General features: G+C 42.4%; 1 protein-coding gene across 1 annotated transcript in view; it reads right to left on the reverse strand.

The window, feature by feature from the left end:
- ctnna1 (catenin (cadherin-associated protein), alpha 1) overlaps positions 1-24,765 on the reverse strand; it is a 122,881-nt gene that overhangs the window by 36,763 nt on the left and 61,353 nt on the right. The window contains exons 8-13 of the mRNA XM_080746408.1: positions 22,788-22,868; positions 21,628-21,780; positions 7,069-7,161; positions 6,183-6,339; positions 4,979-5,179; positions 2,186-2,337 (exon numbers count right to left, since the gene is read on the reverse strand). Coding sequence (XP_080602534.1) covers positions 2,186-2,337; positions 4,979-5,179; positions 6,183-6,339; positions 7,069-7,161; positions 21,628-21,780; positions 22,788-22,868 — 837 coding nt within the window. The remainder of the gene's footprint in view (positions 1-2,185; positions 2,338-4,978; positions 5,180-6,182; positions 6,340-7,068; positions 7,162-21,627; positions 21,781-22,787; positions 22,869-24,765) is intronic.

Raw genomic sequence — 24,765 nt, forward strand, 5'->3', positions numbered from 1 at the left:
CGACAAGGGCTGCCAGTGCTCCACTTACAGAGGTTAAAGACTCTGTCCATCTTAAGTAGCCCCAACCACACACTTGTCTGTTCCCATTCAAGAGCAAACGCACTGTGTGGCACGTGCACAAAGGGTGCAATAAAGATGAGTGTGTGTGCGCGCGAGCGTGCCCTCCAGAGCTTTTGTTTCACAGAGCTTTTAGCTTGGCTGATTTGCAGGCTTTCATATTCAGTCAGACTGTCGAGCTGGACATGCCTGGTTTGGTGTGGAGGAGTGTGCCACTGTGGGGCAGCTCGGTCATGCCTGGGATTTTGAAAAGCGCTTTTAGATCAAAGCAAATGCATCAGATATACTTGCGTTCCAAACTCTGTGTACCTGTGCGTGCGCACACACGCACACGCACGCACACACGCGCACACACACACACACACACACACACACACACAGCCAATATTACCTCAGAGCAGCCAAGAGGAAGTTCAGGCTTCTGTACAGAAAGTGCTGAAACACACTAGCTAACTTGCTGAATAATCGCTACGGAACCTGTGGCGATCACTCCTCACAGACGATCCTAAAGGCCAAGCATTCACCTGGGAAATGCGTGAACCTCTCTGAATGTGCACAAAAAAGATATAATGGTAATAATATTCAGAGATCCTCATTGATCGCCTGCTCCGAGTCGATTAGAGATTGAACCACTGATAGATTCATAAGTAGCGAGGGCTTCTCATAAATCCAATGTTGTGTTGAGCCACCACGCACCCCCACCCAAACACACAGCCACCAGGTAGCGTTCAGCCAGCCCTGGGGGCCCTGTGTTAACGGCTTAATCAATCTGGATAACAAGAGTGGAGTGGGGCAGAGGGGGAAATTGAATGCTGGTCTCCGACTCGCACTCCCAGCTAAAGAATGCTAATTAAAACCTTCGTCTTAAATCAATTACTTATTATAATGCAAATACTGCATAATGGCTCCGCTCTCGTTTGCTGTTTGTCCAAGTCTGAGAAGCATTATTAATGGGGAGACCAAGTACAGTTTGGGAACACTATTGTCTACACCCAATGTGTTGTCAAGACTAAATGGTTCCAGTTCCGAAAAAAAAGAGAAAAGAAAATAAAAAAGACAGATGATGGTATAATAAACTAGCATGGTGTAACTCCAATGAATAAATACTTCATTGGATACTTTATACTGGCTTTTTCATAAAATAATTTATTGTGGGAACTGAAAACCTGATGGCCACTGATCATTGTAACCTAGCTGCACAACAAAGAAAAACATTTTGTTATTGCGGATATAATCCACATAAATCCACTTTAAAATAGCTCCCTATAATGACATGTCCAAACTATGGACTCCAGCTTGAAAGTGGTTAAAATAAGTAGAGTTAAAGCGTTTAACCTAGTTGCACAATAAAACATTTAAGAGCGATCTGTCTGTCTTTATGGCTGGAGAGGGTTTGTTGTCAGCTCATTGTCAGTCAATTGGGTAACGCTTGAGTGGCACCAAGCTACCATCTGTCTCCGTTATAGTTCTGCTCAGGCAAAGGCCATTACCCCACAGACAACTAAGGCTGCCTTTACACTGTATTGCAAGTCTGGTCAATTAGGTCGGCACTTGCCTGAGACAAGTTCATCGTTAGCTGCTGTTAGTTACACATGCACACAGAGTCACACACGCATATTATTAAATGATAACCATATGGTGCGTGCGGCCAGTGCACCGCCATATATAACTTCAAGAGCAGACTACAGCATTCAGCTACAGCATTCAGTACAAGGTCTAATTCAATGTTCCGCGCAGAGCAGGGTCCATCAGTTTAAATTGTTTTAAATAACCTAGCTCAAATAAGAGCAATGCAAGGTGAATAAATCTTATGTGACTTATAGTGCTCTCAAGGAAGCAGAGCTTCTTAATGTGATCAGGGATATGTGATGCTGAAGGCAAGGCTTTCTATAAACTTGAAGCGCACAATATGAACGTAAAGGAACATTATTTATTCCTGACAGTTTGGAATCCTTCCAAACTGAGGGGGTTTTAGTCTAAGAAGGCCTGGTTCATGCATGCCTATGCTCCCTTTATTCATTTGATTGGTCCTTCGGGGGTTGTTTTCACAATAGCGACACTCCTAATAGTAGTGACAGCATGGCGACAGGTGGGAACTATGAATGAACACGTTGGGGTATTGACTCACCCTTATCATGAGGACAGCCTTGCGTATGTCGCGGACACCGTCATACACAAGACGGGACGCGTCGATGAACTCGTTCTCATCCACGGGCTGGGAGGGGTTTGCACTCAGGGCCTCCACTGCGGCTTCAACCTGCTCAGTAAACCGTGGCATAACTGCAGGCATGGAAGAGACAGAAAATATGAGTGAGAAAGCGACCGAGCGAGAGAAATTACGTCAATTGAGTTTTCACTCCAACACGTGTCGATGTGGGTGGGTGCACAGACAAAATAAACAGTCAAAAGACAATGGAGGCCACAGACTGTTTCTATGTGTTCTGTAAACGTGTCGCTACTCGTCTCTCACTCTAGAGTCAGGCATTACATAGAATATTATTCATAAACATATGAAAGAATCTGGACGGACAGAGAAAGCACCATGCATAAAACCCTACAATCCGGCTGTATGAGAGCTTACTGCTCTAATCCATGCTCACGACATTCCCCAAGTTGATAGGCTATCTCAGGCTTTCTGACATAAAATTACCAACACAGACATACATAAGAGGCAGGCTCTTGAGAAGCAGTCAAAATCCCAACTGTGGTTGAAAATCCAAGATTCCTTGGTGTATAAGTGAAAAACTAAAAAAGATTAGCCTCTGAACAGTTAAAGGGGATTGCACACGGTACGCGGTCACCGCCTCCTAGCAATTCATTTTCAATGGGAGGCGGGCGGCTTTTTCAGCCGCGCAGCGAAGTTTTGGGGCGGCGAGGAGAGCGGGCGCAGTCCCGTGAAAATCCCCGCGAGCGTGCTCGTTTGTGCATGCGTACGCGGGCGGCGAGAGATGGATTGTGTTCATCTTTGTGAAATACCGCGCAGCGTTTACTCGCAGAGCGAGTGTGTTTGTGTATCACCGCGGTGCGGTCCCCGCAGATCCAAGCGGGAGCCCCGGCGGCAACCGCTGTCCGTCTGTAGAGCGCCTTATACAGCCAAGTGTGGTGGTAATAACAAGCTCTCACAATTGGCATATGTTCATAACTTCATATATTCAATCTTCTGCGTATTATGGATCGGAAGTTGAGGAGTTGTGTGGGGGTGGGGTTAAGTAATAAAATGCCACAACTAACACTAGTTGTGGGATTCTGGAAATAAAACAAGGCCACTAGTCAATGTGTGAGGGAGGTTACAGCCTTCATTTAGCATGATACATAGCAGCTTTCCATTTCAATGTTTTACAAAGCTGTCCCAAAGGCAATGTATTTTGCCTCATGGATGATATAATGGCTGCCCCAGAGGGATGTCGACTACGTTTGCATTAATGCTACTTCTCATTCAGTATTTAACATTTAGCTGGGCCTCAGCAGCAGGGCCATGGACGCACCAGAGTTGCAGTGACGAGGAGAGCAGAGGCAAGGAGAAAAAAATAAATACAAAACTGTGTCCATGTACCAGCAAAAAGGTTTGGTAACATTTTCTATGAAGGCTGTGTCTCTAAGTCATCATGAGCACAAGCACAATATGTTATGCAGATCAAGGCATCATACAAATCATAAAGATTCATAACGAAAAAGACATGACATCTTACAACATTTATTATGATTTATATATTTTACATAAAGTATCCGCCCTGACCTCGGTTTTGATTCCCTAGCCGGTTCATAATCCAATGTCTCCCTGCTTGGCACTCCGCATCAATGGTTGGATTGGGAGTAAGTCCCTATCACATACTAGTGTCATGTCCAGGGGTCTACTTGTACATCATTGCTAGGGGATGTACTTGTACATCATGGCTGGGGGAAGTACTGGGACATCAAGCCACTTCACGCTACAGAAACAGGAGATAGGCTCCTGTCCTATGTGCCACATGGCTTGGCAGGGCTTATATACAAATGATATGTCATACATCCCAGATTAAAAAATGTGTAGTTTGACAACAAAAACAAAAAATTCTGCTCATAAACCATCCAATTTAATTATCATCTGACATAAGGAGAAAAAAAAAAAAAAAAAAAAAATCAATTCAATTTCAATTCAATTCCCCATCCACTTCGCGGTCCTGCATCTCCCTTTCTGGGATTATTTCTTGATAATGACTCGCTGTTCAACATCCCTTACAAAACTAAAATCAGCTCCAGTACATGAAATGTATCTAGTAAACAATCATTGTGATTCTCTCACCTTTCAATAGTCATGCACGCTCTAGGCTAATATATACTTTTGTCCTTTGAACCTTTCAATAGTTGTTGCTTGACAGAAATTACATGTTTCAAAAGGGTCGTGGAACAAAGCATAAATTAGACTTATACAGAGTCAAACATAACATCAACCAGTCTGTAGATGAGGCCCTTATAGAGGGAAATAGCTAACAGAAAGGGAGGGCAGTATAAACCCACTTTTGACCCTCTTCAACATTCATCACACTGGGCTGATATTTTGTGTCCCAGGAGAGCCCATTATCTTCTAGTTTCATCTGCTGTATTCCATTTTGATTCTAGCACCCATTACTTTCACTGAGCTCACTAGCTTTTAGCATAAAGTGCAACATAGAGAAACACATAAAGCGCTTCATTTCTCAGAAAGTGAGGAAAAAAATATGAAAAACAACTAAAGCTTGCAAGTGAAGCTTGTGGACTATAAAGGGTTTTTATAGAAGAGATTGATCCCAGTATAGGGCTTCTGGGTTTGTTGGTTTCCTTTCAACATAGCAATCTAAAGTATACTGTGATAAACCCCAAATAAATTATAACAAAAAACAGGCTTCCTCTCAGTTTCCAGTTGCATTTTCCTATCGGCATGCTAGCTCTGTTTCTTTGGTACCTGTGTTAGTGAGGAGCTTGGTGGCCTCCAGGACCTTCTCAGTGTAGACTCCAGGCTCGTAGTTGTCCATTTCTGAGGTGACCACGTGAACCACTCTGGCAGCGCGGCCTCGGATGGCCCCGGCAGTGCGATCCAAACCGTCCACATCCTTCTCCTGCAGCGCAATCACACACTTATTCACATCCTCCAGGATGTGGTTCTCTGGGGACACAAAAACAACAAACCAGTTACTCATTTATTTTTCTTTTAGAGCTTTAAGATTTAATTTCTACAAATAAGCAAACCAACTCTTCCCAGATGCACCGACAACATTAGAAAAGAGGGCAGGCTCCTGACTAGTGTTTGTGCAGGAAAAACCTGCAGTGTGCTTGCAAAGCAACCTTAACACCCCAGCAATCACTGATGATGTTCAATGGGCAGTGTGCAATTTGTGCGCAGTCTGTTTATGTACTGTACTTTATGTATGCACTGTGTCCATGCATTTTTAACAGCAGATAAACCGTATGTGTCTGTGTCCAAGAAAAATCTCATACTGGACAACCACGTCTATCTTATTTTCTCTTTATGCAGATGTGTTTTCACTCCCTGAATTGGAAGCCCCCCAAAACAAGGACGTGGACAACTACTGTGCCAACAAACAACAGCTACAGCAAGTTGAAGCTGCAAATTCTCATCCTTCATGCTGTGTTTTCATTGTCCCCGGCTTAAGATGGCTAATAGGAAGCACAAGGGCAGAGGGGAGAAGAATGAAGACAATCACTCGGACGGCTTATTAATGGGGAGGGAGCCTGTAAAAATGCAAATGTCCGCAGTGTAAACTGCTGTCCGCCCTTGACTGGAGGTGAAGGGAGTCACTCTGCTTAATGCTCAATGAGAACTCTTTAAGGCCATGCAATGACGGGCCGTTTTGTGTGTGTTAACACATGTGACAGGATGTCAATATCAGACAACGTCAGTGCCTTTGTCTGGCTTGTGAAGACCAATCAGCCTATGTAGCATACATGGTTCTCATCAAGGGAGGACAAATACTGCTGCTCTCTTAATCAATGCTCTTAAATGCTTTGGCGCATATTCATCTAAATGGTGTCCAATAGCGCAGGCGATCCTGTGATTTAGATTTCCTGCTTTCACCTTTAGAACATCCGTTAGCTGCCACCGGATGTGTGTCATGTATGGCTGCAACTTATGAGCAAGTCCCACTTACCAGACACACAGAGGAAGTCGTCAATGGATGTGATGTCGTCAACAGCGTCGGTGAGAACACGGACCTGCTTCTCCCACGACTCCTTGAACAGGTCCATGTTGTCCTGGGCCACCTTACTGTTGGGCTTGGCAGCCAGGGCCAACGCTGCATTAATCACCTGCAAGCACCCCAATTACAACAATTAAAGCCCCATTACGGCAGCGCCCACAGCCACAACATTAGCAAAGGTTGATTGCGCGACCCCCTGTGTTTGGACTGCGGCGTGAAGCCAAGTCATCACGGGAACTGATTAGGAAAAGAGAATGTTGTGAAGGCATGAATGGCTGCTTGTTTGAATGGCTTTTTTGTTTTTGCAGCGGGGAAATACATCTGTGGATATCAAAGCTGAGAATGAATGAGAGTCATTAGGTGCGATTAAAAAGAAAAGCAGCGGTGGAATTCTGGAGAGGGGTTGGGAGATGAGGGACTGAGGCTGGCAGGGTAACGATAAGCTCAATACCGCCCTTAGAGCCAATAAGACTCCAGATCATTCAGGCTTTTAGTGAACTACTCTATTTGACATACCCATTGCTTTTTCCATTAAGTTAAGAATATGAGGACCGTGGCAGAGGAATTAAAAAACCCTAAAAAACAGATGCCATAGTTGATTGTTGTCGGTAGCGTTTATGGGAGTATGAGAGCTGGCAGAACATGTGACTTCTGTGCTGTGGAGCTGCAGGGGTCTGGCCAGGCATGGAGGTTGGCACAGTACTGTGGAAATGGGGGAAGGGTGCTGGCTGGGCATCGACTCAATGAAAGAGTGGCGCTCAAAGGGTCTAGGGGGACATTCTGGGTGGAGAAGAATAGAAGTGAAACAAACGAGGAGGTTGGACTTAGCATCAGATACCTGAGGGCAGAGGGTCTCCAGCTGGGAGGCTGCCATCCGGACCAACTTCACTCCCTCCTCATTGTTGGAGATGGAGCACGCCAGGTTGGCCACCTAAACACAAAGATCACACTGGTCAGGCACAGCATGAGAGTTTGACAGACCTGCTTCATACAGGCATTTTGTCAGTATGTGCATATTCCTGCGATGGAGAGAGAAGAACAAACAAAAATATGTAAAAATAGAATAGCATAGAATAGCATTCTAGCGTTTCTTTATAAATGGGGCAGCCCTGCAACGCCATCAATCCTTGTGGGACACAAAACCCAGCGCCAGGGATTAATTCATAAAGCTGCTAAAATGATACGGTATGACACCACGGCGGGAGAGAGAAGCAAGAGAGAAAGGAGAGGAATGTGACGTAAATAAAAGCTAAGCTGTCAAATTACTAAGTGTTTTTCCCCCTTCCTTCTTTAAATAAACGATAATAGTTAATTTCTCACAATTCATACAGCACTGGATGCTGACAGTCCAGGACAGAGCTTCTTCCCGATGATTAAATCACCAGGCTGCCACAGCACCATTACCCTCCTAGAATCAGAGAGGCAAATATTCCTGACACTCTCAAAAAGCCAGCGGCCCGGTGAGAGCCAGAATGCTGAGCTAAGCAAGTGCCGTTCTCTGCTGCCAACATTTATAGTTTGAGAGTAAATTTTGTTGTATTGACCAACAAATCAAGCTCCCCCACGCTGCAATTTCTAAACATTTTTGCATTCACCAGAGGTAGTGTAACATTATGTATCCACTTATGGTCACCAGATTTAGGTCAGGATTTAAAGATCGACATTTCTTGGCCAAACAAATATAAATAAAAAACAAAGAACAGAGTCTGAATGCTTAGGATTTTAAGATGCTTTAGTCAAAAGGGCGAGTACACAATGGAGGGGAAAAAAGGCCAAAATGCTGACCCCCACAGCTATTTTGTGTAGTTTTTGGAATTGCAAAAGCAAAACTAAAAAGCAGAGGGAAAGTGACTTAAAACCACTTTATTCTGGACATGTCATTGTGGGTAAATATTTATCAAATACTATTATTATGTAGTAGTGAAAGTGGCAGATCTACAAGCTGAAAATGGGCAGCATTTTGATGTGTTGTGAAATTGTAGATCGGCTATTTTTGCTATTTGCAGTATGACAAAAGTATAAGTTACCGGTAAGTGGTTAAACACTGTAGTTTGGGACACTGCTACTTAACACAACGTTGGCAGCAGGAGTCTCTCTAAAGCAGGGGTCTCCAGGACCCCTAGGGGGTCAGAGTTACTACAGCTCCCCCCCTTAAACTTCTGACTTCCTACTTCCGGTTTCGGCAGTGATCGCCAACCGGAAATGCATGTTCGACCCCGGAATTACTTGATCTTTCAAACTTGACGGCCATGTTTGTTTACATATGAAGAAAACATCATAGCCTCTATCTCATGAATGCCTGGACAGATTTCCAATCGGATTTTGCAAACGCATGGTGCATGATCCTTGCATGATCTGTGCACCATCGTACACGTTTAAAGGTAAGATAAGTCTAGAAGTCTGATCCGAAAGATGATCAGAAATTTTGATTCATGGCAGAGTATATGTTAACCATATGAACCATAGAAATCCTATTCTGAGGGGAACAATAGCTGATCTACAAGCTCACAACGCCCGTTGTGAGATCAGCTATTTTTGGCAAAGAGCAGACCAAGTTCAGAGCCAAAAGTCAAAGTATTGAGGGTTCAAGTGGTTAAAGGACTGAAGAAAATCCTTTCCTCCTCCTCCACCCTTCAGTGAGCATCCATCCCTCACTCCCTCTCTGGAGAATCGTGCGGAACCATTAAAAACCTGTATCCTGACTTGAGCACTTATGCCAGGGTGCAAGTGAACCTTTGATGTAAACATATACAGTGTCCTGTACAACGATGCAAACAGACATGAATGCACCACAGGGGAGCAATTTCAGTGACGACAGAAACAGAGAGGGGGTGTGGAGATTATGTTTATATAAAGACAAACTAGCACTGTAGTCTTTTCACCCCCATGATCTCCATGACTACCATCAGCCCACATTCAGATTATGTGTCTGGCTCTCTACATCACTTCCTCTGTGATATTCATGTTTGGAAGATACAAACACGAATGGCCTGACCAACTCGAGGCCCCTTGTCCTGTTTGACGTGGAAATCACGCGTGACGCAGTGCCAGACACGTGGCTCCAACAAAACATTTGTTTTCCTTATGGTGTGCTCATCTCTTGCAGCGTAAAATTTTTCTATAGTTTGAGACACACATACAAGGCGTGGAGCTGCTCTGCTCTACACAGTGATTTCAAAGAGAATATATAGTGGCTGATGTCCCCGAACTTCGGGGGGTCAGATTGGGTGAAACACACTGCACAGACTACAGCTGACTATCGGTGGCTGGTGCTGTTCTGTTCCTGCAAGAGGAAATAACTCTCCATACCATAATAAATAAAAACTCCCACTTTCCACCTTTACATTTTTTAAGGTGGAAAACACACACACACAAAAAAAGAACATTAAGGATTGAGTCCTTTCCTACCGCCAGTAGATTGAGCATGTCTTTCTGTTTTTGTTATGGGCACAAAACTCACTACAGGAGTGATATCCACCATTACAAATAAAAGGTGTCTGTCATCTGATCAATCATGACACTCTTTCACCAGAAATGAGTGCGCTCTCTCACACACACTTTGCCTCGCTCTTTTACTCTTAGTGGGTGCTGTTTAAACTATTTTCTGGTTGGCATATACAGCATATATTTTAGGTGTAAATGCAAGTGAAATGCTCTCACTTTCCGGTGATCTCTGCCACCGGTTCAACATACTGAATCGAGTGACTCGACTAATACCTGATTAGCACCAACTTGCGCAGTGCACACCACACAACAAACTATCGGACACAGACGCTTCTCAATGGCAGCCTTAAAGGTACAAAGTCATGTGAGTCATGTGTTTAGACTTAGTTAGATAATTATGTAATAATTAGCACTAGAGTTGGAGCCACCTACATTGCAACACCGATCTGAACAAATACCCCTATATGGAGATCTCTGTATCTGTCGCCCAAATTGAGTTAGAATACATACTCCATATTTGGGTATAGCTGCATTGGGAACACGTCATAGTGACATGACCGTGACAACGTGGTCCGGCCGGCAAGTCCTCCTTTATGCCAATTTTTGCGACCGAACGTCGCAGTATACCATGAGAAATGTCGCAGCTTGTCAGTCAGTCAGTCAGTAAGTACAACTTTTTACAGTCCATGGGATGGTTCCCTTGTCACTGTGACATCACATATGTAAAAGTCCATATATGGGTATCCCTTTTATGCCCATATATGAAGATCCATGATGTCATCGATATACATCACTGGCCAGATGGCAAAGGCATGGCCCATAACTGTGTGGCTGGTTCAGATAGGAATCTCCATGTATGGGCATAAAATATATTGTATGTATATGGATACATATTACCATATTAATAAAGGATCAGATAAAATAAAAAAATCCATATGGTCATTCCCAGAAACAAAATCCCTTTTATGCCCATATATTGAGAACCCCAGGCATCAAACCCAGGCCCTAACTCGCCAAGGCCCAGCTTGGCTTTACTAATTAACATTGTTTTATGCCCATATATGGAGATCCCCGTCCCAAGTTTTATGCCCATATATGGAGATCCCCGTCCCAATGTCATCAATATAAGGACATATTTTTATACTACAGGTAGTAATATAAAGATTGTGACAGGCCTACCCATGCCTGCACTGCCCCTGGGTATATGACTGACTCATTTTGCCTTGCCATTGATCATACCATCCAGTCAACAGTTAACGCAGTTGATTCAGTGCAAAATCTATCAAAATGCATCCATTTAAATTAACACACGATGGGAACGGTACACCAGTGGATATTGAATTGGAAATCAATTTGGTCCATAAGTTTGTTCACAACAGGTCAATTATAATTGAAACATGCATAGCTTTCTTTTAATGGAGGCCAGTTCCAGGTTTTAATTCAAATCGTATTGATTCCATCTATTAAACCTTTTTGATGATTATTTCCATCACTCTACAGTCAATCACTAATGTGAACATAATTACTATAAGTCATAACCAGGCATGAACCATATTTTATGAAGCCATTCATTTAAAAATGACAGCTTACCTTACCGATAGTCTTACCGAACGTGAACGTTTGTAACCGACACAAAATAATGTTGTGACAATGCAAAGAAAATGAAAGTTTCTCAATAGCTCAATAAAAATGTTCCCCATAATATAATCCCCTACTAAGTCTATCCTTTTAACATTTGCCATACAGAGCACTGAGCTGTCACATTCCTCCATGGAATCATGCACATTTCCATTCAGCATGCTACCAGATGCCAGCTGCCTTTACAGCACATTTGTTGGCATGTGAACGAGGTGGCAGGCAGGGAGCTACAGTATACTGCACCATGGGCTGTACAGCTCACTATGGATAAGACCCAGGGTTGGAGGTGAAGCGAGGAACCCACAGCTTCATTCACAGTCCATGCACCACAACATGAATATTGCGCGATAGTGTAACTAGTTATTATCCCCAACATGCTCCATTTTTCTGAGCTTTCGCACGTGACTAAAGACATGTATGAATGAGGCATCAACTATACAAATAGATTTCATGGAAAATATTCACTGGTGAGTGTTTTATCATTTCTGTATTGCATATTTGTCATGCCCCTGCCCCCTAGTGTGTAAATGCATTTATTCGAAATGTCCAAGCACAAGTCAGTCACAGGAGAAGGACAGGAGTCCTTCTGAGGAGAGATGGGCACTTCCCGGTGCCCGGAACTTTTAACCTGAACATTTGGCACTCAGAGGGGCAGAAGACTCAAGAGTCAAGAGATGTGTGGACAAAACGCCCACACAAATTGTAGCTTGCAGCCATCTTGTAGACGGTGTGTGCATGCGTGTGTACATTTGTACATGCCTGTGTACATTTGTACATGCCTGCACATGTCTATAGGGGCAGGTGCAGCTGCTCAAAGGGTGGCAAACCCTATTATCATGGTGTTGATATTGCCCTGCTTTGCATGCAGTCTGTATATCTCCTTGGCTGAGATACATGATTGAGAGACAGACACCAACTTAATTGCCACCTGCAGTCTGTGGCCGATGTGCCAGTTAGGTAGGAGAGGGACCTAAGAGCGGTGTCCCACTGTGCCGAAAATAACAGATTTTCAACTAGAAGATACAATGTGAATTTGACCCAATATGCATATAAAGTCAGTAATGATATCCATCTCTTGGCAACTGAGTGTATGATCAAGTACTGTATGTTTGCCAATCCATGTGTGTGGTAGGTAGCATTTGACATGTGTCTTTCAGTGTGCTCACAACATATTCCCACTGAAGGCAGGACAGTAGGCCTTTAATAACCATGGGGTGCTGTAGGCTGGAAGGGAGTGAAAACCGTTTGATGGTGGCCCACCACTTCCTGTGTTTCTCCTAGGCTGAAACAGATAAGCCCACGTGTTTGAAATGTTTCTAAAACAGGTTGGTTTGCTTGCCGTGTATGCGGATATAGTCGCTCTAAGCTCACGAGACTTAACACTTTGACCGCCACGGAGGTCATATGACGTCAGGCTTTTACACCCCCCGCGCTGCCACCGGCGTCATATGACGCCGGAATGTCTTTTTTTTAATTAACACAAGATTAGGAGCATATGTATCACTGACGCTTGGATTCAGCCGTCCTGGGCCCTGGAATGACTAAAATCACCATGGTTACCATTGTGTGGCCAATCAGCTTGTGTTACCTTGTGTTACCATGGTGATTTGGTACATGACCGTCCTCCCCAGGCCTGGGATTGCTGGATGGACGGCAACTTTGGCAAGAAGCAGCAGTGTTTGGGGGGGGGTTTAGTTTAGTGCTTTACTATACTACTGAGGACTACTTCTACATCTGAAAAGTTTTACTGGATCGTCATGGTTCATCGACCAGGCCACCAGGGACCACCGAGCCGCGGCGTCGCAGCGAAAAGAAGCAGCAGCCATGTGTTTGGGGGGGGGGGGTTTAGTTTAGTGCTTTACTATACTACTGAGGACTACTTCTACAGCCGTTACATGTGATCTGAAAAGTTTTACTGGATCGTCATGGTTCATCGACCAGGCCACCAGGGACCACCGAGCCGCGGCGTCGCAGCGAAAAGAACTGCAATATAAAGTAAGTGGTTGTTGCTAGATTGATTGATTGATACATACAGTGGTGTATTGGCGTGTTTGGGGGGTCGCGACGTCGCTCCGAGAGCAAGCATGAGATGAGAGATGATTATGCTCATCTCGGATCACAACAGGTGGTCCGCGCGCGGACCACCGATCGAGCAGGGCGTTTAGCTCAGCGGCGTCAGTTCAGAAAAAGCTAAGTTATGGCAACTTGACTGGTGTCTTTCACGCGCGCGAGGCTCGCGTGCAAGACACCAGTCATGTTACATACCTTTACAACAGGCACGATTACAGTACATTTTATTATATTCCCCCTGTAGCCAAGGTATGGCAGCTGCCATAGCTTGCCATACCCAATTGACGCCTCTTTAGCTTAGCTTGGTGAGAAAGGAGGACAGATGCTCCATTTAGTGCAAAACAAACACATCCCAGCAAAACAACCACTATAAGTCACTCGCAAACGTCGCAGTCTGACCAATCCAGCGAGATGGATTGGTCAGACCTTGTACCAGTTCACTGGTACAAGGTCTACTAAAAGGAGATCATGAGATCCATGAAAAGACTAGGCTTATTTCCATAGTAAACCATTGCAGTATCTCATATAACATTGAATGACAGACGGATAGAACACAGTACTATGCAGTAGATATAGTCAGGAAAAAAGGGGGAAATAAAAAACAGTATAAAAACATACAGTAGGTAAATACAAAGAAGGGATTGATTGATTGATTGATTGATTGAAGACTTTATTAGAAGTTTGCATAGGAAAAGGTACAGTTTCATGACGGTACAGTTCACTGGTACAAGGTCTACTAAAAGGAGAGCCATGAAAATACTAAGCTCATAGTGCCTTGCTGGGCTATATGAGCTTGTAGATCGGCTATTAGGCATCATATGTAAATGGCAGATCTACAAGCTCATAGCGCGGTGCCGGGCTATGAGCTTGTAGATCTGCTATTTTGGAAATATATGTACCTGTGTATATAAAATGTATAGCAAATAATTATATATACCTTATGGTAATTATGTTTTTTTTTTTTCATAATTACTCTTACTTGCAGTTGCCTGGTCTGGATTCTAACATGGTGAAGTTTGTCGCAGTTGGCTTGACTTTGTCAATACAAACATTTCCCTATGAATGTACATCAATTTTTATTTAATTTTATGTATTATGACTTTGAATTGCTCAGGGTAGTTTGACCGTTTTAGTTTGAAGTGACTAAAATGATGATTGCAATGGAACACATCTACAATACTGAAGTGAAACAGCAATGTAAAGTTTTTTTTTGTTATCTTTATCAGAGTTTTTATCTTTATTTTTGAGATGTCTGATGTCTAACTGAAGGCTTGAATAAAAAATCCCAGGTCAAAACACAGTGGATTCTACTCTGTCTCTCCTTCATCCTGGGAAGATGAAAAAAGAGCCTCTGTCAGTCTCCTGGCTTCTTCCACTTTCCTGCCTTATAACTAGACCACGGTACAACTTTTTTTAACTTTTTTTTTTACATTATTATGGCCTGCACCCTGTTCTTCATTTAGAGGTACTGTGTGTTCTTGTACCATTTACCAATTTGTTTCTAGGGCTTCTGAAGGTTTTTTTCCTTTGACCTCAATTATCTCAGAAAGTAAATTTCTGATGCTCCTTTTTCATCTGTACAGCTTTCGCTCTCCCTCAGGTTTCTCCACAGCAGAACACCACAGCAGGACGAAATTTTTATGGTGAAAGCTAAGGTTCCGACTCTATATTCTCTGAAATTTTTTTCAATTTTCGTACATCCTACCATTTTCAATTTATTCCGTCAAAAATGAATGGCCGTCTATGGTGGCAAGGGTTTTACCCTTAAAACCCTTAACATTGTGGCAGTCAAAGTGTTAACAGAATGCGTGTTCAAGCAACTTGTTTTAAATATAAAGTGGCATCTGTCTAATACCAACACTGTTGGTTGGCACAGCATCCTGAGAATGTCAAGAGATACACAATTCTGCATTTCAGATTTAACCCACTGCATCTCTACAGACATGTCATCGTCTCGTCAGGTGAAGCAGACATTTTTCTTCTTCTTCCAAGAACGGTGATTTAAATGTGGATGTATCTAAAAAAAAAGGTTCTCTGTCTGCCTATCGCTTTAAAGGCTGCACACATGGCACCTTCCTCTGCTCAGTCAGTGCTAAAATCTCTCCACCTCTTCCCCAGCAGACTGGAACCTTTAACAACATGGCTTTGAGCCAACAGAACTAAGCTCAGCCTATTTTTCCCAGCCTATTTCTAAGATGGTGCATTTTGTCGCCATCGGGCAGAAACCTTGCATCTCCATTTTTCACATTGTCTTTCTCCAAAAATGTATTCAATTTTTTTTATACTATCCATCATTAATCATAGTAAGATAACGGCATGCAAAAGTAGCGAAAACATCCGATCTACAAGCTCCCAACGTAGTGAGCTTGTAGATCCATTTCCGCCAGGCTGAAAGCGGTTGTCTATCAATAAAAGTATTAACACGCTTGGGGCTAAATAATAACTACATTGGATTCATTGGAACACAGGTTCTTTTTTCTCCATTTCCTGAAAGTAATAGTTTTGGACATACAAGATTTTCAACCGACAGCAACGATTTGGACCGCAATTTTATTTTGTATCCCTGTATAATGGAAAGGGAACGACCAATTTTTCAAATAAACTTTTGGATCTATGAACATATGTCGGGAAATGGACAGGTAAGATTTGCCACCATTCTCCTCAAAGCAAAGGCAGATGGAATGTGCAGCATTTCAGTGGTACATACTTTGCAAGGACAAAGCCTTTACAATGGGAAGCATTTATTGTAATCAGGGGATGCTACTGTGGTGATAGAAAGACCTCCAAAGTTGACATAAGCATATGCAATGCTTTTAAATAAAGAAATGCCACGTTTCTTAATCAGGACAATTTCTCATGGTAAAAATGTAACATCCTTAGTGGGTGTAATATACTGCTTATCCCTGGATGTTCCACTGTGTTGCAGCAAAAGAAGGCTTCCCACTCTTAGAATAATATTAATTCTGATACTGACAGACTGAAATTACAAGATGGAAACACAAACGTACAACAAGTGTTATTTTCTGGTACTGCAGGAAGTCCTTGGCTTAGATGGACACTGACTCTGCTGGTTAGCGCAATATGGCCAAACTCTACATAGACAAGTTACATAACGCCTGATTTATACTTGGTTACACTGGCATTTACCCAAGTATAAATTATGATTCCAAGCAAAAGGCTTAAGTGAATCATGCAAGTACTGTAGAAGCAAACGTGAGGTGGCATGGCCTTAAGGAGAGCCACCTTGATGATATTAAGTGTAGTCTGTAACTACAAATCAATATCCTACAATGGAAGAATTGTTTTTAACAAATGTTATTTGGCTCACGGTAAAGACCAGTTGATTTATCGAAAAGTATCGATTTTCAATATGACTTTTCCATAGTATTGATAATATCAATACTCAGTTTTTAACTTTTTACCTCTCTCGTTGGTTTACACCAACGTTACTTTTATGTGTATCCAAATTTGGCTTATTCCTAGTTATTTTAAAGGCCTATTTGTAATGTGAAAACATCAAAGGCAGGCCTTTAAAAAGTGCACTACCATCTACCTCAAGAAGTTCTGTATTTTTCTTTAAAGATTTTTTTTTTTTTAAATTGCACAAGCCCATGGCATCTCACCCCTGGTGACAAGCCTAATGTACATACATACATACATACATACATACATACATTTATATATATATATATATATATATATGACTTCATAAATATATTGATCCCAGGCAGAAGGTTCGGTCTAGGCACAGAGAGGTTAAAGTTCCCAACAGTGTGCTTGTGTCTGATCGTAGTTAAACATTGGAAAATGTTTCTAAATATAAATATCATGCCTTGGAATATAAGGCAGGATTTCTTAAGCAAGACATGTGAATTAATAACCTCTCTAGAGTGAGAAACTAAGCAAATAAGAGGATGCCTATGCAATATACAGAGCCCCTCGCTTGCCTATATAGTGTTCATTTTTCTTACGTTAATGTTGGATATGTCAGGCAAATCAATAGGTAAAAACGTCTGCATACTGTAAAATGTCTGAGCTCTTCCATAGCTACAGGCTAAGCACTGAACTGAGTCGTCAGCAGTGACAGCAGCAATCATTGCAATATTTACGATTCTAACGTGGAAGCAGAGCTTGGACGTTAGTTATATCGGCTTGGCCTTTATTTATTTGGTTGCTTAAACCAAATAAATAAAATAAAATCGACTAATCAAATTCACAATTTTTTAATTGATTTAACCCATTTAGACCGGGAACCCCTATACGTAACTAACTTTCAATTTCTCTGGGTTAATGTATGTTTGATATATACGTATGCATGTCTGATGTATATTTCTTGTATTTAGAAAACAGCTTATCTACAAGCTCACAACGTGTCGCAGCTTGTAGATCAGCTATTGTCGGAGTGTGACACCCACAGTCCCATACACAACTAAGCATATTTATGCAGTCTCCTCCTACTCTCCTCCTCTGCTCTGTTTGTCTCTCTCACACACACACACACACACGCAGGAGATGACAACTACACCGACTATGTGTTAAGTGCAATAAAAGTCTAATAAAAGCCAACAAGTAATTATTAATGGACAGCAATTGACCCCAATGATCTGAAAAGATTTGTGTGTGTGTGTGTGTGTGTGTGTGTGTGTGTGTGTGTGTGTGTGTGTGTGTGTGTCATTGCTAACAATCCGAGAGGTGACCGCTAGCATTGATCAAATCAGCTTCACATCATAATTATATAATTATTATTATTATTTTTTACATAATCAATTAACTGTTGCACCCCTACTGTACATCACACAATGCAGAAATTTACCTCAAGTTATTAATTTCCTTTGGAAGGAGTGTGACACCTGTATCTGTTGCACACAGATGAGAACAGGGTCCAAGATTTATAAAAGGCTTACATGGTTTGAACCTAGTTCACGGTGACCGATTTTGTTGTGGGTCCACAGTTTCCTGAGCTGCACAACAAATCTTAAAGGTAAAGATTTGGGGAGGCAGATAAGTAGGGATTTGTTTACTATCCTCTATTAAGGATAAAAGCCTCTAATGTTGGAATAAGTGTCCACATTTATCCTGCTTTCAGACCGCCGAACTACCAGACAGTGTCTTATTTTCAATTAACTTGAGAGGGGCTTTTAAATTATATGATGCAATAATTTGGAAATCCAATTTAATCTTCTCAAGATGGTCAAAAACAAAGATGTGCCTTCTGTAAGTATTCCTGAAACACTACATATACCACCATTTATAACATTGCTTTGCTTGTTGAGTTATTGGAATAGTATAATTTTATGATACAGGCATATGTAACACGAGTTAAAGGGTGTAGTATACATTAGTAACCATGTTTGTATCAGAGGCTTCAATTGGGTATGGCAAGGTATGGCAGCTGCCATACCTTGGCTACAGGGGGAAAAAATAAAATGTACTTCTTAAAATGAATTCATCATGGTAATTAGGTAATCCAACACTTAACTTTAATGTCGTTAGTCAAGCTGAAAATATTTCCAGAAGAAAAGATTGATTTCACTATTTTAATTAAAACGTCCACGTCTCTTTAACGGCCCAAGGATGTTTGGCCAACGCTGGCTCAATTATTAGGCTAGTTTGGTAAAGTTTGTGTGACTATGGGGAAAAGAAAAAAAAGTAGGGATGGTCCGATCAGGTTTTTTGGAACCGATCACCGAGCACCGATCACAAAAGTTTGATCACCCGATCCCGATCAATGACCGATCCGATCAAGTTATTATTTATATTTTCTAAATGTTAATGTTTTAACTTTAATTCATTCATTCACTCATGAATTCATTTATATATTTGCCTTATAGTTATTTACTAGCATTACTATGTATTTATTATCATAGCAGTAACTAATTATTCCTTCAGCACTGTGGAAATCAATACCCCAAAATGGCCTCAAGTGGGCATACTGAACGGCTGGTTGATCGGATGCACCGATCCGATCGGATCGGTGAATTTACCTTTTGATCTAAACCACCGATTATCGCCGATCACGCTTTGATCGTCCCGATCCGATCCATTGCCGATTGATCGGTAACATCTCTAAAAAAAAAGGGAAAAAAAACGTACTGGAAAACCTATCCAGAAAAATCTCCCCAACACACGGTTCTTCAGAACCGCAGATATTCGTTGTTTTTCGGTTCTTAGAAACTTTTTGTCCATCCGAATTGTCACAGCACACCTCAGGTTCATATTAGACACACACACCAAGTACTAATTGTACTTAATACCAATCAGTCTGAAGCTGAGTAAGGCAGAGGACAAACTATGTGACAGACAGAGACACACACACACAGATTCCATATATGGCTCTAGCTTTAAATATGCCTGTGTGCTCTTTTAACTCAGTGGTTATAAAATGTTTTAATGTCAAGGAGTCGGACCCCCAAATTAATATGTCTGTGGACAAATATGTTGTGTCAGGGACAACCGTACAAGATTTGTGTTAAAATGTTTTAAAATGTATTTATAGAAAAAAAAAATTATAGAGCTTGTAGATGGTCCATTTTCAAGTAGCCAATGTATATAGGTTTAAAGTGGTTGAACTGATTTTGATGCTGTACAAACTTTTCATTGGAGACCGCCTGGAGCCCCTGCAAGGAAGTTGGAACCCTGGGGGTCACCGGACCTCACTTTGAGAACCACTGCTTTAACTACAAGCACATTAATTCAGATAAATAACCATTGCATGCTTTTGATGATAATTATGTTAACTTGAATAAAGGCTCTCAGACACCTGCTTGACAGATGGCTCACTGACAGATAAGATGTGACACTGCATTACACACACTGGTTTCATGCAAAGATGAACATGGATATTAACTTTTCTTGTGATGTAAAATGTGAGGGGGGGGGGGCTATGAGCTAACCATCAGCTTCGTCCTGCTGGAAGAAAAATATGCACAATGAATAAAATAAATGCAAAGAATTAATATACCGTAAACATAAAATTCAGTCAGGTGAGGTTGTAAATTTCTGATGCTAAAATGTCAGATTGTATTTAATTCCCTTGTGAATCTATGGACACAAACAACAATTGCCCTGTCATATCTCAAAGACTCCAATTTGCTGGTTTTATAATATGCAATTATAGTTACTATTTGTTTGGTGTTAACAAACATCATCCATGTTTAATATAATCCATCTTGGGACTTGGAGAGATGCAAGCTGTACATCTTAGCCTCCCTCTGGCCTTGCTAAGTGGTGTCAAAGTTAATCATTGCTCAGAAGAAAAGCGCTACAGGGAGTCCGTTCATGTCATTTTCGAATGCCATTTATGACACCTAGGCCCCCAGGAGAAGGTCTGGGGACCATTCCCCAATGTGGTCCCCTTTTACTCTGATGTCTCAGTGGTTTCTCACACCGTTCTGTCTCTGCCTCACACACCCACAGCGACACTCCGGGGCCAGTCGCCTGTGGGGAGAGGTCATTTCCAAATGTCAGCCTATGACGCTGTGACACAGGCACTCAGGGGAGGGATTGAAAGACCACTAATGAGGACAGTTAATGTTTCTGTCAGCTTGTCACTGGTCTGTCACTCTTGCTTCTACTTTCCGCCTCTTACTTTGTGTTCACGGCAGTGGAGATTTAAAAGGCATGGCCATTCCAAAGAGTGTCACCTCTATTAAGGAAATGAGCACAGCCAGCGGTTAATGGCACGATGCAACAGGCTTTGTAAAAGAAGACATGATCTTTCTAAATATCATTGTTAGAGTTGCATCCCCTACTGCAGTCACATACAAGATGTTACACCGCTGAGAAATTGAAAACACGGCCCCCTCCTCAATACAGCACTTAACCTTGACTGTGATGTTTTGCTCCTTAGTTTGACTGGATTTAAAATTTGATTCAGAGCTGTGACCATCCATACCAATGGAGTGTTTGTCTGCTCTCAATAGCACAACAGCATCTGCTTGCAGCCACTTCAATTCACAGCAAGACAGAGTGAGAGAGTGAAACAGATAAGAGACAGGGAGAGAGATGGAAGGAAGAAAAAGATGGAGGTGGAAATGTGTTGCTTCCAACTAAACCATAGAAATGCATTTCTTTTCCTTACCCACAACAAATTAAATAAGATAATAAGACACAGCGCTAACCCTTCAGATGGAAAAGCTGCATCTCAATAGGGCATCTGTTTGAGAAAAGAACCTGACGGAGGCTGCTATGTGGTACAAGAAGCCCACTGTCTATAAGGTAACGTCAGCGTGTTCAACTGCAGTACCTCAATCAGCTTGTTGGCATGTTCACGGAACACCTGGGCGTACTCCTTAACTTCCTTCTCGTTGCCATTCTTGGCGGCTTCGATCAGGACCAAAAGAGGAACGTTGGTCTCCAGGAATGAGTCGGAGACGTGGTCCATGACTGCTTTACGCAGCTGTGTAGAGAAACGAAAAGGCAATGTTAAAATATTGTGTGTGTGTGTGTGTGTGTGTGTGTGTGTGTGTGTGTGTGTGGGGCAGTGTCCGTATCATGGCAATACCTCTACTGACCACACGCACACACGTTAAGGGAGGGGCGCTGTTGAGCAGGCCAGGCACACTCACCCTCACACTCTCTCGCACACACACACATGATTCTCTCATCAGGCAACATTCTTTTTTCTTAAACCAACAAGCCACCCCCCCCCCCCCCCACACACACATTTCACTAGCCCTTTAGTTTAGAGACTTACTTCTACTACATACATATACCTCAACCCATGCAGCACTCAGCCAGCGGTGCACAGCCTCCACCGCTAAGTTCACACGGGTGTGATTTCTTTTTTGGAGCTGTGTGGAACACAAGCTCCCTATACGTGGCGGTGTATCCGTGTATGTATGTGTGTCTGTATGTAGCCTCTGGTGTAGCCTGACTACCCTGGGTGACCAGAGAGGTGCTGTTGAGTCTAGCCTGCCCTGAGCATCAACTGCAACACACACACACACACACACACACACACACACACACACACACACACACACACACACACACACACACACACACACACACACACACACACACACACACACACACACACACACACACACACACACACACACACACACACACAGCTCCACTTCGAACAGAGGTTCGATTTTTTTACCTCAGACTGTAAACATGCTCCATTACACTATCAGGGGTTAAGCAGACACTCAGGTTTCTTGCCATGTGGACTGCTGAATTATATAAGGGAAGGCTGCTAGACTGCTATAGTAGCTAGCCACACTTCAGAAGAAAATCAAGTCCTCTCGTTTCACCAAGGAAAACAACATATTTCTACATTAATGGCCCAGCGCATAAAAATCTATGGGGTCTTATGTCTGCTAGTATTAACCTTTCCGTGGACCGGGGAAGGGAGTGGGGTTGGTTTCGACAGATGGAGAGATAAGAAAAGAGACAAACCTGTCTGCGAAGGTCCCTGGTTTTCTTTGTCATCCTGTCAATGGCAGTGTTGAGGGCATCACTCCTGTCCTTCCTGCCAGCCTGAAATGGAGATGAGAAAGAAGTGTTGAGTGGGTGGCATTCTGTCAACTTACTTTCCCTTATAACGAAGAGTACATTTTATCACGATGCCATGGGCATATTGACGCTTTGTGTCCTGTGTGTTGAGTGATTTTGTATGAAATCGGGCTAAACTACATTTACACACAGAACAGCATTTCAAATCAACACATTTAATCCATATGTACTGTATCTCTTAACAACAGATGTTTTAGTTCCAACCTGTTTGCACTGGATTCCCCACATAACACAGGTACTAACGTTATAATGAGCCTAAGTCCCAGCGGTGAGATTAAATGTACGCTGAAAAATGAAAACTGTTTGGCTAAAACAAACATGGGACAGAAATCTATTTAGCTACTTAAAAGAGCACAATAGCATAGAGGACAATAATAGGCTAATAGTAGGGTACTTAGTGGTCTGAATAATGGCAGGGGGTTGGTATAGGAGGAAGGTGACACCAATAGCAAATTATTCAAGATCAAGTTGCGTAGTACATCCTGAAATGTCCTACTGTTCTCTATATGGACAGTTTAGCCTAAATGTAGTGATTTAATGTAACAAAGTTGATGTGACAACAAAGTGTCCAGAATCAGTAATTATGATTCAGATGATAATATCCTCCCCCACATATCCTGCCTCCCATCTGTCTTCTCTCATGTGAAAAATGTACTTGAGTCAAACAACGCCCCAGCATCATGGCCCTACAGTACATGTCTAACACTATACTATTGCATATTCCGAGGCATTTACACAGAGAGGGGGCAACCAAGGATCACATGCCCCAACTAGATGCAGAGAGCAGTTTAATCATAGTCTCTCCACCGCGTCAGAGACAAAGTAAAATGTAAATCATTTAGGAAGGATGGGAAGAGACACACGAGAGCAAACAATCAAAATCAGAGGAAAATCAGATGCGAAGGAAAGGCGAAGAAGGAGAGGGAGGTGGTAATGCCAGTGGCATCAAAGCAGCCTGTGAAATACTCCCAATATGGTGCTGACATGGACCAGCTCCCAGCCGCTACTAACCTCTACCCATTGAAGGACTGGGGAGGGGAGGGGAGGGGAAGGGGGGTGTAACACATGGTTAGAGGCCAGAGAGCTCCATCGGTACTAATCCTCTGCGATTTTTTGCTGGTTGGATGCAGTGCTGTGGGATCACTCTAGTCCACTCAGCTCTCTCCATCACATTTCATTCATGGTTTGCCTGTATTTCATTTCATTTTCACGCCAGGTTTTCTTCAGGTGCCTATTTTTATGGTTGGGGCTTTGCTGTAGCATCTTTTATAATACTAGATAGTCTCTCTCTCGCCCCCTCTCTCCCTCTGGCTTCCTAAGGCAGAATTTAGGAAGGCCCCTTTTCAACTGTACCACCAGTCCCCTGGATTGTGGGAGAATCATGTGAATGAAAATAAAGTGTCCTCTGTGGGCCAAATGATCGTAATATTGAGCTTGGTGACATCGACCCTACACCAGGTGGAGGTCCAATCAGAATTTAGCTACATAATGACTAAGCAGTGCTCTAACATTTATCAGAAATTTAACATGGGCCGAATCCACGGAGTATCCAATATGACTAATGACTAAGACAAGTGGTTATTTTCTTTTCTTACACTCTGCAGATAGGTCCTGGTGGGAAATAAGGGCCTACATGTGGAGGATGTGAAACAGCGGGTCAACTGGAAAGTCACAGACAGAATGCATGTGCTATCTCACTCCAAGACATGATTATGTAATTACATTTAGGAGAAAAGAATCTGGTTTGTTTTCTTTAAGTTGTTGTTTTGAGTACATTTTGCTCAGATGAACTTAAGGCTTAATTTAACAGAATTACTTCTAATATGAATTTGTTCAAAATGTGGTGTGCTGTAAATATTTT

The sequence above is a fragment of the Nannobrachium achirus genome (genome assembly GCF_963921795.1).
Source record: "Nannobrachium achirus genome assembly, chromosome: 17".
In the NCBI taxonomy this organism is placed as follows: Eukaryota; Metazoa; Chordata; class Actinopteri; order Myctophiformes; family Myctophidae; genus Nannobrachium; species Nannobrachium achirus.